This window comes from Zalophus californianus, chromosome 4 (genome assembly GCF_009762305.2).
Source record: "Zalophus californianus isolate mZalCal1 chromosome 4, mZalCal1.pri.v2, whole genome shotgun sequence".
Taxonomy (NCBI): Eukaryota; Metazoa; Chordata; class Mammalia; order Carnivora; family Otariidae; genus Zalophus; species Zalophus californianus.
This window is the reverse complement of record NC_045598.1, coordinates 155,841,992-155,857,646: the sequence shown is the minus strand read 5'-3', so window position 1 is coordinate 155,857,646 and position 15,655 is coordinate 155,841,992. Positions and strand designations below refer to the sequence as shown.

General features: G+C 41.4%; 1 protein-coding gene across 3 annotated transcripts in view; it reads right to left on the bottom strand.

The window, feature by feature from the left end:
- Positions 1–15,655, bottom strand: part of GRHL2 (grainyhead like transcription factor 2) — a 155,290-nt gene that overhangs the window by 45,833 nt on the left and 93,802 nt on the right. For all 3 annotated transcript variants that reach the window (XM_027583098.1, XM_027583107.2, XM_027583118.2), the window contains one exon: positions 13,502–13,596. In XM_027583098.1, the coding sequence (XP_027438899.1) occupies positions 13,502–13,596 (95 nt within the window). The remainder of the gene's footprint in view (positions 1–13,501; positions 13,597–15,655) is intronic.

Here is a 15,655-nt window from a genome sequence, read left to right as displayed (position 1 = left end):
GATTGTGCTAGGTACTAGCTCAGATGCACTAGTTATGGTCCTATAATCACAGAAGTCAGAGGCTGCATGGGGAGAAAAGGCAATATGATGGTGCTCTAAAGATTACAATAACTTCATCAAATGCTGATCTATCTCTAGGTCAAACAAACAAATAAAAGCAACTTTACTGGGAACATTTGACTTCTTTTATTGTTATTATTATTACTGATAATGGGGTTATCTTGGCCAGAATGTATAAAACACAACTTTATGTCAGCAAATCAATGATCACTCTGGGGAGCTATGCAGTTGTCCATATTTTTGACCATGTATTTCATAAAGAAATCTTCCTGTAGTGACTGTAATCCATGCAGACTGGTTTTTTCCCCTCCCTCATAACACCTGCATAGCACTAACAGAAGCCAGAAGAGAACAGTGCAGGCTTATTTCCTAAGGTATTAGGATTCACAGTCAGGTCAGTGAGTTAGCCATACCTCACGCACAGTGGACCACACTCAGACAGGCAGGATGCAATATTCACTGTGGCCTTTGTCAGCTCTAATCACAACTAAGAGAGCTGGGTTGATGGAACGTATATATTTACAAGGGCCACTTCAGTAGGACAGATCCACCGGCTACATACAAGAAATAGACTAAATCCTCTTTGGAGGAACTGAAACAGCCACTCAATAGCAAGGTCTTTAAAGGTCAAATGAACTACAGTACACTAGATTCTACCTGGACACACTTAGATTGGGTTCTTTTAATAGAGGAAGATTCTTAGTAGAAGGTCCAATGGGCTCTCTTTGACTCCTGGCATCTTGATTCTATAGAAAGTAAACATGAGAATCTGCCTTCTCTGCTACATTAAGTTGGCAGCTCCCAGAATTATCCTAACAGGCAGGGATTTTATAATAGAGTTGGCACTGCTCTCCTCTTGCCTGGCTGCCTAAACCAATAGCAAAGCACAGTTTCAGTGCCTGATGGTATCAATCATAGTCTCGCTGTGCTGCACTCAAAACCTAAATGGTTGAACTTTAACTGCAGTTGGGCGGTAGAGGGGTTGGGAAGGTATGGAAGAGCATTAACTAAAACCTTGGCTTGAGAACTGATAAGCATTTGTTTCATCTTGCAAACCCAACCATGTCCCAGTTCCATCACAGCAGGCAAACGTGAAAGCCAATTTCTTGGAAGTTTATCTACAAAGCACTGTTTGCAAATGTGTATTACAGAAACTTAGGGAAAAAGTATGCTTCCCCCCCCCACCCGGCAAATGTTCATCCAAATTTCAGGCACACTCCTTAACTCCGTAGGAGCCCTGATTATGTAAAGCACGTATAAATGCCATGAATAATTGGGTCTGTCACCCAATAATTATGAATGTTACATATGTTCATATAATGTTTTCAAAATCTGTTATTAATTTTCCTACAATTCTGACAGTACATAATTTATTCTTTGGAAAATATTCATTAAACCCGGTGTATCTAGGCAGATAATAGATAGTATTTAAATTTTGTCATTGGTTCAAAACTTGATTCAGATAGATTGTTTCTAAGTATACCAAGACCTTTCCAGAAACAGGGGCAGTCTCATGATGATTGACATTTCTTAACAGAACCTTTTTTTTACATATGAATTGCAATTTCCATTTTGTAGTTCCTACATAAGACTAGTGACTTTGTCCAGGTTATAATAATTCTCAGTTGTGCACTATGCATATAGTAAGATTTATTAAAATAAATACAGATCAATGGGCTTTAGAGTTACTACATTAACTGGATTATTAACTCCTAAGACTTTTTCCAAGAGCTTGCCTTTAGAATAAATGGGTCTATCTTTGATTTAAAAAACGATTTGAGATTTACAAAACCCAAATGTCCCTCACTTGATGAAAAACATTTATTTTTTCCTCTTTAAAACAACTGAATTTTGCATTTTCAAGAATCTTCTGATTAAAGACAAAGAAAGCTACTTATTTCCTTATTTTGAGACTCTGAAGAGCTCTTTTCCAAGAAATTGCACATGCATTAACCTCCAAATTACAGCAGCATAGCCTACACCAAGAAATCAGCATTTTCAATCTAAAACACAAACAATATATAAATACATAAGTGTGCTCTTGCCAATTTCCCCACTCTGTTTTCCTCTTGGCTCTTGGAATTATTAAAGACCATATGGATGGTTTTCTTAAATATCAGCATTTTTATTCCATTTTATATGATAGTATTTGGTTGCAAATGTAACACCAAATTGAGACAGAAAGATAGCCTAAAAGTAGACAATATGAACATGTGAAATCTCAGCCTTGGGAAATCATTCATTGCCTTCATGCATTAATTTATCAAGTATTTATCAAGTATCTTCTGTCTTGTGCCTGGCATTATGCTACACAATGGGACACAAGAATGATGAGATAGACTCCCTACCCTCAGAGAGCTTGCTATTTTGTTGAGGAGCTAAGAAACTCTTAGATTTACTGACACCTCCATTTATATAGCACTTTTAGGGAATGATTTAAAACCTGACAATGTATTTCTTTATTTTCTCCTACAGATACTCTGGGTATACCTGTATATACATACATACACATTGGGTTAACTCACATAGTCTATCATAGTTCTTCATATTCTTTTAGCCTTCGACTCTTTCCATTTCGAGAACATACCAAGTCTGTTCCCAGGTGACAGCCTCTGCTAGTTGTTGTGCCCTCTATCTCCAGTGCTGCTCCCATGATTGCCCCCCACACTGCCAACTCCTTCTTCTCATTCAGGTTCCAGTCCAATGTCAACTCTTCAGAAATATCAGCTCTGACCACCCCATCTAGAGTTGTCTTCCTCCTCCTCTTCCCACCTCAGCCCATGACCAGAAGCAAACTCTATCACACTGCTCTTTTCCATTTTCTTCAGAGTACTTAACATTGTTTGGATTTATCTTATTGTTTATCTGTTTAGTGCTTAGTTATCTGTCTGCTCCTTGAGGCTACAAGCTCATAAGAGAAGGCCCTTGTCCGCCTCAAGGTCACTCTATTCCTAGTGCCAATCCCATGATAGATACTCAACAAATATTCGTCCAATGAATTAAGAGAAAATTGCCTTTCTAAATACACATTTCCCTCTTTATCCATGCTCTTGCCTTCAAAAGCCAAATCTTCTAAGAAGCGGGATTGCTTTGAGTAGCTAAAGTCATCAAGATAATACAGCAGAGTTAGCCACTCTAACCAGATTTATCCTCAAAATTTGTTATCTGTTTGTATATCAACACATGTAAATTGAGCACCAACTATATATTCAGTATGAATATATATATGTATATGTATGTACCTGTATATATGCCATGGAGGATGCTATTTATAGATGCTATGGGAAATATAGAAGTGTAGAGTACAGCCCTATCCTCAAGGGCAAGGAGGGACATAACAGTTTTTGCTACTGTGGAATGTATATCATTAGATACTAAACAGACAATCCCAGACTATACATGCTGTAAGACTTGATGAAAAGTTGAGAAATCAGAAAGTCAGCCAAGGAAGATGTGATGTAGAAGTCTTGAGCTGGAAGAGAGATGGATGCTGACTCTGAAAAGAGTGAAGAGACCAGCCTAATGGGAGAGGAGGGTTTGTGTTGAGGAGGTTAAGAAGGAGCCTGAAGGAAGGGGGTTGGTGAGGGAAGAGGCCAACCAAGATGTTTATGTCATTGTGATCAAGTAATGAGGTCAAGTGTGTATTATCGGGGCCGGGACAGACAGAACTCTGGCCATAGTATACAACATCCAAGTTACAAAGAGGACAAGGAAAGTGACGCTGAGCAAAGGCCACCAGGTTAAGAAGTAAGGAGGATCTGCACCCCTCTGAGAGGCCAGACTGACTGATGGAGAGAAAGGCAGAAAGCTAGATTGCTGGGGGAGACAGGACTTGGAGACACAGAGAAGGCATCTCAGCTTGGAAGTCTGATGGGAGGAAGGAGGCATGAACAGGAACACGGGTAGCAGGTAGCAGATGGCAAGGCCAAACACAGGTGTTCTTCCAAGATGGAGGAGGTGTTCACACAATAAGAGAGGATGAATATAAGAGGCAGCAGAAAGGTGGAGTGTGGGACTTGAAGAGCCTAGGAAGCAAGGATTAAATAAGACCGACTCAAGAGTGAAGTTCTGTAAGAAAAAAGACAGAGCTTTCTCTGAAACTGGAAGCCAAATGAGAGGAAAGCACAGGAAATAAATAAACAAACAAAAAACAAACTCAATTGTGTAGCTGGTACAGATCCCAGCAGTGTGGCCTTGGACTAATTATTTGACCTTTCTGAGGCTCATGGCTTCATTTTTAAATAGGTACAACAATCCCTACCTTGGTAGTGTGACACTTTAAAACGAGATGATGTTTTAAACTGTAGAGTACTATGAAAATCTAAGGGAGTTCATCCTCATCACCGTGGGGTCCATCTTCAGATAACTGGTCTCCCAATTGCTCCTACTCTCTGACCCTGGGCCCTTCCTCACCCCCAGGGCACAGCCACAAAGCCCCACCCACTTTGCCTCCCCAACTGCTCCTGCAAGGCTGCTGCTTTGTGGCTCACCAGTTTCCCAGTTCAAACCCCCATTCCTCTCTGGATTCTCTCTTAGGGCACTTTGTGATACTATCGCCAAATGATTCAAAGGCAGGTTAAGTTATGATTCACATTAATTTGAGCAAAAAGATATTTCATTGCAGTAAATTGATATGAAACAGAAAATCTATCTCCGCACACTTTTAGAGGGCTGGAGTCGCAGGCTTTGATGGGGAGAGGGCAAGAGAGAAATCTCTCCGACAGAACCTTTATTGCTCTTCAGATTGTAGGATTCCGCCATTCTGCTCCGTCACCTGGACACAGCTTGTGAAACAGCACCTCAGGATAAGGAAGAATTTGGAGAGAATTTGCATAGAATCTTTGCATAACAGGGGGTTGGACTATTTCATAAATAATGAGTTCCTGGTCGGAGGAAGAATGTAAGCATAGGCTGAAAGATTCACTCACTCAACTTGCTGATCATTTGTTGCTTTTTTGATCCTTTTCGGTTAATGTTTAATGCTTAAAACTTGTACTGAGTTTGTAATACTATGGCACAAAAGAGTTAAACTGTAAAAGCAGCCCCCTACCCTGCATAGCTCCCCAAACAACTCAACAATTTCTTGAGGATTCTTCACAGTTTCTTGTGTATCCTTCTAGAAATATGCTATGCAATACATATCATTATTCTTTTTCATACAAATGGTACCACAGTAAACATACAGTTCTGCATCTTGCTTTACTAAATATATTTTGAAGATAGCTCTTTTCTTTTTTAAAGAACCATGAAATATGGAATAATGATTTCTTTAACATTGGGTTGTTTCCAGTCTTTTCATCTTACAATGGCACAATGCGTGTCTTTCAACATGGATTTTGTACACATGTACATATATAAATTATTGGCAGTATATAGGCCATGTCACTGACTTTTTAGTCTGACTTTTGGTCCTCACTATTTTGCTGAAACTGCTTGCCTCAAGGCCAGCCTTCTCTACAGCAAATTTATTAAGGAGGGGTTCTTGAATTTAGTATGCATCCAGGAGGTCTTCTTAAAATATGGATTGTAGGGCCCTATCACCAGAGTTTCCAATTCAGTAGGTCCGAGGTGAAAGATCCAAGTATTTGCATTTCTAACTCCTTCCCCCGATGAGGTAGATGACGCATGTGGAGGACCATGTTTGAGAAACCACTGCCTATAGCACTGACTTCACTGGCCAGTTCTTCCTTCTCTCTCCACCTCCCCACCTCTTCCTTCTTCTCTACTCTTCCTACTGACCACCCCTTCCTTGTCGGGTCCCTCTTCCAACATCCCTAAATGGGGTGAGTCTAAAGTCCCATCCTTAACCCTCTCTTACCCATGGCCCAATTCTCTCCATGGCAACCTCCTCCTTTCTCATAACTTCTATTCTCCTCTCTTTACAAACAACTCTGAAGTTCTCTCCTGAGCTCCACAATTCTCTGCTTTTCTTGTGCTTCCCACTCTGCATCTTCGAGCATCCTGTTCTACCACCTGGCATGCTCTTCTTTCCAACTTCTACATGCTTAAACTACAACTGACCCTTAAGACATAGTTCATAAGCCAAATTCTCCCCCATGTCTTCCCTGATCCCACAGAAAGGAGATCTCTAAGTGCTGGAGTATTTAGAAGTGAAGTATAAGTGTGTGTGTCCGTGTATGTGTGTGTAAGAGAGAAAAGATAAAGGAAATCTGGCAAAATACCAACAATAAATCAGTCTTAGTGAAGGGTATGTGGCATCAATTGTATTTTTTTTTTTACTTTTCATTTGTAATTTTTTAAGTAAAAGTTGGGGACATTTTTAAATAAAAAACAGAGTTCTCTCCCTTTCCAGAACTTTCCTGGCACTTTACCTCTGTTTTCATTAGAGTCTTTGTCACTCTTCCCCTCCTATTACATTATTAACAGCTATGTCTTACTTCTCAACCTGGCCAAAACATTCTCTGAGAGCAGACACTCTGCTTGGGTTATCTGTGTCCATGAACGTCCACTGCTTGGACCAGCACACGATATGCAGCAGGCAAACTGCTTCGAAGGAGTGACTGCCCTTTGTCAGAAATAATGTAGAATATATTACTGCTAGATCCTCCCCATACAAAAAGGCAGTGTTGAAAGAGCATATGTTTTAGATAGTCCAAAGTGGAAGTTCCGCATCTGCTGTGCTTTAGCTGTGCAACTTTAGTTAAGCTAGCTAACCTCTCTGGGCTTCAAATTCTTCATTATTTAAATGAAAAATGATATCCACTTAAAATATGAATATTGCATAATGTATATAAAGCAGTGGGCAGAATGCCTAGTATATAGTAATCACTGAACAAATATTAACTGCGGTGCATGTGGGTGTGGGCACACACATACGCACGCACACATCAGCCTATGAAATCCAAATCTGTAACTGAATTCTCTGAGCACATACAACAGCTCACGCATGGAAGTTAACACAGCCCTAAACAGAATTCAGTCCAGAAACCACGGATACACCACATCCTCACCAAAGCTCAGGCCATCGATATCTTCAGTGAGATGCCTTCCACTGATTATTCCTTCTGTATATGAATTAAGTCTAGCTTTAAGGTTTTCTTACCATCCATTACCTTATAAAACTGGAACAAAGGCATGGCTTTGTTTAAGTTCAATACCAAAGACTCCAGCAAACGTTTACCTTTCCCTTCTAAACTTCCTTCACCCGCACCACGCCCCAGCAAACACATAAAAATGCCATTTGCCCTGCTTCACAGTGTGTGTCTTGATCGTTCAAGACCCCTCCCAGGAGCCGCCCCCAAGCCTTGCTTTACTTTTAAGACCATGAAAGATGCCTTATAATATTCTCTAATCTTCCATTAGATGACTTGTTTAAAACTGGGTCCTACTTAGACAAAAAATTGGGATGTAACTTTTTCTTAATCAGTAATATCTATCAACCTGATTCCATCCTAGACTGTTTTATAAGCAGAAAGAAAGCTCTCAGACTGCTGGCAGGGGGCTGGGGACATGAACTAGGCCATGAACCCACAGGACATCAGGAGTATGGTCTTCTTTGGCCACTCCTTTGGTTTCTTTTTTCATCCTGCAAATCAATATTTACATATCTTGTCTTCTCTCTTGGTGTCCAGCACTGGAATTTGGCAGAAAGAGAACACAGTCCATTTAGAAACATGCCCCTGGAAAGCAAGATTTGTCAAGACTATCAAGACTGTAATTTTCTAAGTGCTGTGAGGTGGCCCAATAAAAACTGATTAAATATTTTACACCAAATAGAGTTATTGGAAGGGAAAGAGAAGGAAGGAGGAAGAGATACAATAAAATTGGAACCATTTAATGGCTTCACCATATCTGGTGAATTTCAAGCCAGTCTTTCAATCAGCATAACCTTATTTTCCACAAAAAGAAACTGAATAATATGCAATGTACAAGATGGTTAGAACACTTACATTTTCTCCAACTTACTACTTTTACATAGGCTGTGATCAAAGCACTGGTGTTTCTACCAGCCTTTTAAGCTACTAAAATTGAGATGATGAGGACAGAAAGGCTGTCTTCCCCACCCATTAGCAGCTAATGGAGCAAAGAGCTAGGCTTCGCCTGCTGACCATTAGACTAGCACTAGACTAGTTATGGTCACTAGCTAGTGCTAGTGTTAGTGCTTTTCATTTGACAGCATGGGAAGAGAAAGGGCATCACTCTGGAGGGCAATCACTGCTTCTGCAAACAGAGGTGACAGGCAGCAAAGAGGAACCCAGGAGAGACAGAATTTCATGTTATTGAATTATTATAGATTCTTTTAAAAATCAGAGATAGGAGATAGGGTAATAGTGGGTGTATGTGACTGCTTGATTATTTAGTGGTGCTGGTAGTGAGGGAGGAGGAACATTTTTACTGGATTAAGATCATTCCAAAGGCTTGGATTCAGAGGGATTAAAAAAGGCTTCATGGGAAGAAGCTTCCTTCATCTAAGTTTATAAACCATAAGAAGAGTGAAGATAGAAATGGGGGTAAAGGGGGAATTGCTACGGTGTTCCCGGTGGAAAGACACAAAAAGGAAACTTGTTCCTCAAAGCACTAAATAGCATCTTAATGCTCAAGTAATTGTCTGTGGTCACATGAGAGAGGCCTTTGTAGCACATCAAGTTGGTTTAATCTCGAAATCACAGTGAAAAGAGAAAACAGCACTGGACAAAAATAAGGGGCCCGGTTTCAAGAATCTCTTTAGAAATCTGGGAGAAAGGGGAGTCTGTCATTAAGGTTTGCGGCACTCCTGCTCTGGGGGGTCATGTCATCGCCTGGAGAAGGGCAGTGCTCCATGCAAGGCATCTGAGCTCACCACTCTTCAATAATTCAATAGGGTCTTGCATGGGAATTCCTCATCTTGGGGATTAGTATGCAACAAATCTACTTTGTAGATACCAATATTTGGCTAAGGGAAAAAAGAAAAATGTAAATGACCTTGTAAACGGGAGTCAGATGAAAGAATGTAGCACTGTGATCTTCCCATTAGAATCACATGGATTGGACCTTAATTCTCCATCAACCCCCCCACCCCCCCGCCCCTTCCTGCCATCCGCCTGCTGAGGAAACTGAAGCTCAGGAGGGGAAAGTCACAAAGCCAGCTCTTCCAGGGCCACGACTGGTCCCCAACTGTCTGAACTCCATTTCAGGGCTGTTTCTTCTATATCACCCTATGATCCCCCATCCATTTCCAATTTGTGATGGTGTGGACACTGAGACCCTCAGACACCCAGATATCGCCTGAGTCGTTCCCGGGGATGCAGGGATATCAGTTCATGTTACACAAGCTTGCAAACTGCACAGACCCTGAGGGGAAAAGAATGTCCTGGTGAAGACTATCTCTGCTGCTTGGGTCACTGCGCAGAGGGACACTGTGGCACAACCAGCAAAACCGGTTCTGGGTAGAACGCTGATCCTTATGCCAGAACCATGTTGTAATTGAGGCTGAGAGTTAATCCCCAGACCTCATTTTAACTAACAGTTTTAACACCTTCACTAGCCCAACTTTTTCCTATAGATACAAAATTTTTTAAAAGATTTTTATTTATTTATTTGAGAGAGAGATAGCGTGACAGAGATAGTGAGAGAGAGTATAAGCAGGGAGGAGAGGGAGAAGCAGGCTGCCCGCTGAGCAGGGAGCCCGATGTGGGACTCGATTCCAGGACGCTGGGATTATGACCTGAGCCGAAGGCAGACGCTTAACCGACAGCCACCCAGGCGCCCTTCTATAGATAAATTAAACAATTAAGAGTTTCACAACCTTTCCTTTCTTCTATTCATGCTAAAGGAAAGCTAGAAATAAAATGTACGGTGGCAACAAAAGAAAAAAGTAGGAACTATGCTCTAGAAAAAGCCATAAATCTTTATCATCAGGTCTTAATTATACATACATGGTAAGACTACCAAATACCAGACATTTTTTTTTAACAAATGTCCCAAAACTTAAATCTCCAAATAAAAGCTACCCTTTAACATAATAGCTACCATAGGAAAACATATGGTTTTCTCAAATGATGCTGCTGTGACTCAAAGTATATTTCTAGTATTTCTTCTGACCTTGTTATCTTTAAAGCTGGTCTTGTGCAAGAGAAATCTCATTTTTAACCATGGAGTGATGTTATCCAACTTGTTGATATGTATTTATATTTGTACCCAAGTGATTTCTGATGTTTTTCTTTAAACATCTTCAAAGATCAAGATTTACCACCATCACGGGCATTCAAAAGGCCACAGCAACTCTCTCGAACAGTGCCAACACAAGTCGACCTCTGGCCTACTGCCAAGGGCCTGGCCCAAGAAACCAGGGAATGCTGGAGCCGCTCCTGGCCCACTCCTCTCTGACATACTGTGTCAACCTCCATTGGGGCACTACTTTCCCCAACTCTGACAACCAGTGAAGATGTAAACTGCATATTCAGTTGTTTGGGGGTGTATGGTTGAGGCATAAAAACTCAGATGCCTTGAGGACCAAGTAAGGAAAGTTCCAGAATGGAAAAGACTAGAAAAAGTATTAAAAAGAACAGCCACTACCTCACAAGAGCCACTCATGGCCAGGCAAACACTTGGGCTCATGGTTGCCAGAATCTTTCATTATCCAAAAGAATCTGGAAGCCTAGATTTAAAAAACCATAATCTCCTGATTATTAAATATGAGCTAAAAATTTTTAAATTGAAATATAAACATAAATGCATGATACTTACACACACACACACACACACACACACACACACATATGTAAACATTCTTTGGGCCACACGAAAGCTGTAGGTCGTAACTTTGTGTCCTCTGGCCATGTAAACCAAAATAACATGTGACACTGAATGGAGCCCCAGCCTGGAAGCCCACAGAAGATTTCTCTGTGGACGTTACAAATAGGAACTTGAAGGCAAGTACAACAGCTCCTGAGAAGTCCACTTTATGAAAATCACAACTCTTCTGTGAGAAGGACACTTTTACCTCTTGCTTTGTTCAAACTATTTCCTCAATGACCACAAACCTTTGTTTTTTGCAATCTGCTTATTTTAAAAACAGTAACATTTTATGTTATTTTTAAAAGATTTATTCACTTATTTTGAGAGAGAGAGAGAGAGAGAGAGAACGTGCGTGCAAGCGGGGGAGGGCCAGACGGAAAGAATCTCAGACTCCCCACCAAGCAGGGCTCAATCTCACAACCCTGAGATCACAGCCTGAGCTGAAATCAAGAGTCAGATGCTTAACCAACTGAGCCACCCAGGCACCCCTAAAATCAATAATATTTTAAAGAAATACCTTAGGGTCTACAGGTTGAACAAGAAAATATTCTTGCCTCCTTAATGAAATGAATTTAACTTTCATGGTTTTTCTTTTTAAAAAATCCTTCCAGTACTTTGAGGGAAATTATTATTTTTTTTATTACTTATTAAGCCAGACTGCACACAACAACCAACAACCAAGTAACTAAAAATATATATTAAACAAACAAATTTTGCCCCAATAGGCAATATAAAGTATTCTCCACTGCCGTTTGTCAAAGTCTATGTGGGCTTAAACCTGTCAGAACACATGGGCACAACCGCACATACTGAAAGAAGAAGAGTGAGCTCCTACCTATGGGAAATGAGCACTATCATCTGAACTGGGCTAAAAGAAAGACCAATTCAATCCCACTTTGACTACCTTGCTGGTTCACCACAGAGCCTCCATCATTTAAGCTGTCCCTTCTGGTTAGGCATTTTCTTTATAAGGCCTCCACTGACACATTCACTCCCTAGCACTCATTGTCACAGACTGCCTGATGATGAAAACTGGGGATATGACGGCAGCTCACATTTATAGCTTGCTTTACAGTGACAAGGCACTTTCGATGCTAGGATCCCACCGTCTTCCTGAGCCCTGTGCTCCCCACATGGTGGGCCTGCCTCTCACCCCTCACATTGCTGGAGGGTCACTGGATCCCCTGTCCTCTCTCCCTGAGCACCACATCTTCACCCATCATAACCCCAGCACAACTCATGGTGCAGCAGAGACAACCAGAACAGTGTTGAGTTTGTTATGTGGGAGGGAACTGAAGCCCAGGGAGGTCAGATGGCTCACTAAGGACCCCAACCCCCGCCCCATGGTGCCATTGCACAGGCGGCCTTTCATTATCTTCCCCGGTCATCTAGCCTCTGAGAGAGTGGGGCATGAAGAGAGATCACAAGGTTTGCACGAGGAGCTTTAAATGGAGGCGGAGTGGATAGCAGAGACAAACTTCTACAGTTCTGTGTGGGACCTGACCTCCCACCCATTGCAAGGCCTACTTCCTTCCTTTGGATTCACTGAGCCACTGGAACATTCTCCAGGCTGTTCTGGCACTCTGTTGCTGCTTACCCATTTGGGTCACCTTTCTTGGGCCTAAAGCCAATTTCACTTACATTGTTTCATACCTGAGTGAAACAAGACACTGAGCAATTCTTCTTCTTCCATAACTCATGCCCACAAACTCCCATCCAGTTTCCTTTCTCACCCAGCCTTCCCCCTGCTCGCAGACAATGAAGCATTGAAGGGAACTGTTTACATTGACCTTTTCATTAGTTAGAAGACAGAGTCTTCTAACACCCTCCTAAATGGTACATAACTGAGACAGAAAATAAGCTTGGGTTTCATCTGGAACCTTTTTTAAGTGAAAAATAAAGATCAAAGGTCAGAAGCTAAAGAACACAGAAAAGTGAGCATAAGCAGAAAGTCTGTAGTTTTCATAAAATCAAAGAGACTCATGTCTAGAAAGCAAATCCGACTATCAGCAAGTCCTACTTTTTTACCCATTATTGTAGTGGTGGACGTCTATCCTCAGGGCACAACTAGCCAGAGATTTTACCACTGCCCTTTCTAACCACAGAAAAATTGGAAAAGCTAAAGCAGTCAGCACAAAAGACTTGGCTCAAGGTCACAGTGGTGGCTATACTGCAGGGAGTGAAGGTCAGAGACCTGTAGCCCAGCCTTCTGTACCTCTCCCTCAACCAGCGTATGCCTGGAGGGACCCATGTGGTCAGAGGCCTGCCCAGTCACTTACCTATGGGACTTTAGCTCTGAACACTTTCCTGCCTCTGTAGAAGGCAGCAGTCAGGGCTGTTTGGGGGAACCTGCAGTGTAGGTAAAAAAGGTTCTGTCCCAGCCTTGCCAGCTTCACCTGCTAAAATGAAGCATGGGGAGCTGGAGGATTTGGGAGGAACACGTAGGTTGGCCCGTCCTGCAGGAGGCCACAGCGAGACACGCACACTCTCTTTTCTCCTTTACCCCCCGAAGGGCAATTTAACTGCACATAACTGAATGCACGTAACTTCTAGAGAAAGATAACAGGTTCAGTTCCTTTTTTTCTGGCTCGAGTTAACAGGTCTTCCCCCACTTACAGAGGCTTTTGTGAAAGAATCATCTGCAGAGAATGGTGGCATTATTCAAAAGGCCTGAGGAATGAATCAATACGATTTTCCCACTCACCTTAGCCTCTTCGTTCACGTCCCAGGTGAAGGAAACAGCATTATATGCAATCTCCTCGATGTTTCCAATCGTATTAAAGCTCTCCTTGTAATCAGCTGTAACATTAAAAAAAAAAAAGGTTTTAAGAAAGTAAGGGTTACTCGGTGACATGTACTGAACTGTCATTTTCCAATGGGGAGAGTTTAAACTTTGCCTACTCTTCCAGCTGACTGTCAGCAACAGTTACGGATTTGTGCTTGCTGATATTCTTTTACTAATATTTACTCTATAAGAATGTTCCTCTATTAGAAAAGTAAATCTAGGTGAAGCAATGTTCCTAAGAGATTTGTCTGCTGGTTTCATTTTTTTTACAAGGTTTATAAAGTTATTAATTTTTTCCCCTCCTGAATCCTTTGCCACCTACCCACTCCCTCACCTACTCACTTTCCCGTGGCTTAATTTTGCTGGAAGTGCCAGAGTATTCCACAGGGATTGTTCTGTAGAACAGGTATCAGCCAGACAGCATCAGCAGGACTTCAGGGAAGAAATTCCAGGAGGGTGCAAGCAAACCGTTTTTACTTCTTTTTGGATTTAGGCACAGAGAGTGGAGTTCATCATACTCAGCTCACTATCACCACTTGTCCATTCAAGGCCCTCTCTTATTTCATTGTCTATGTAATATTTATGTATTCATTTGTAGCCCCACTATCCTCTACCATAAACACAACAGCTATCGATGTGTTTGCTATATATTCTTAGGAAATAAGTTGGGTTGATTTGCCTGAGTGCATAGCTTTTATTTTCAGAAACTGTGCTGTGCAATGGCTAGAACGACCAGATTTAGCAATTATTTGGGATATACTTACCCTGAAAAAGTACCTGTTGTCAGTAATTCAAATTTAACTGGGCACCCTGTATTTTATCTGGCAACCCTATCTATGAACCTCCTCAGATCTAATCACATTGCTGGTTGCATGCTTATTTCTAACATCAGCGGCAAAGAATTCCGTGGTAACCATCAGCCACTATTTACTTATGCCCTCTCTCCAGATACAGACCCTTCGGTGGTCTCCAACTTTCTGGTACACAGACTACATTCCCTTACTTATTACGGTCTCCACTGTCACTGCCTTACCTGGCATTAAGGTCTGGACATGATATTCCTAGTTTTAATCCTCACCTAAGGTCCCACAATGGGGGCCAGAGGAAGATTCAATACTAATGATACTTGGAGGTCTTTTTGTTTATAAAATCTTTCTGAATATTTTTCTTGCTGAGCTAGGACAGGAGAAGGTATTATGCCCGACTTCCAGGATGTATAAAGTGGTCCGTTGTCTACAAAAGTGTTTTAGCTTATGCTTACCATCTGGATCTCCCCCGCCCCCCACTTTGGCCCACCTCAATTCTGTACTGCATAAACATCAGCCACGTCCTGCCTGGCTGGCATCATGGTACACAGCCCATCTGCTTTCCTTTGAGGTCTGGTTCATTCATAGTGTGGTCACATAATCACAAATGTTTTTTCTCTCAAAGCTCCCATCATTACTTTTCTAAAATGAAACTCAGATGATGTGCTTTTTATAATTTTTTTTTTAGACTAAAAGTTACAATATGACCTATCATGTCCTTCACAATCAGGCCTGGACACGTCTCTGTGCCCTTCACACTCCAGTCCCACAATGGGGGCCAGAGGAAGATTCAATGCTAATGATACTTGGAGGTCTTTTTGTTTATAAAATCTTTCTGAATATTTTTCTTGCTGAGCTAGGACAGGAGTAGGTATCATGCCCAACTTTCAGGATGTATAAAGTGGTCGTTGTCTACAAAATCTGACATAGTTCTGGCCAAATGGTCATTTCCTGTGTCCTTCTAAGCTGCTGTGTCACTACTGGGCTGGTAGCTTCTTTGAGGCTTAAACAAGCTATGTTAATGCTGGGCCCCTGCAGTCTGCTTTCCTAAAGTTCACAGATCTGATCATTTTTATCCATTTCCTCCTCATTTATTATAAAATCTAAGTTCATGGGATCCTTTATCAAGATTTTAACTACTTTCTTTTAGTAATACAACTCATTGTGTTTGTATGAATTAGGTTGAAAGAAGCAGCACTCCTATCTGCTTTTTCTATCCATGATATAAATAATAAAACAAAGTCCACAATATTAACAGATCCATATT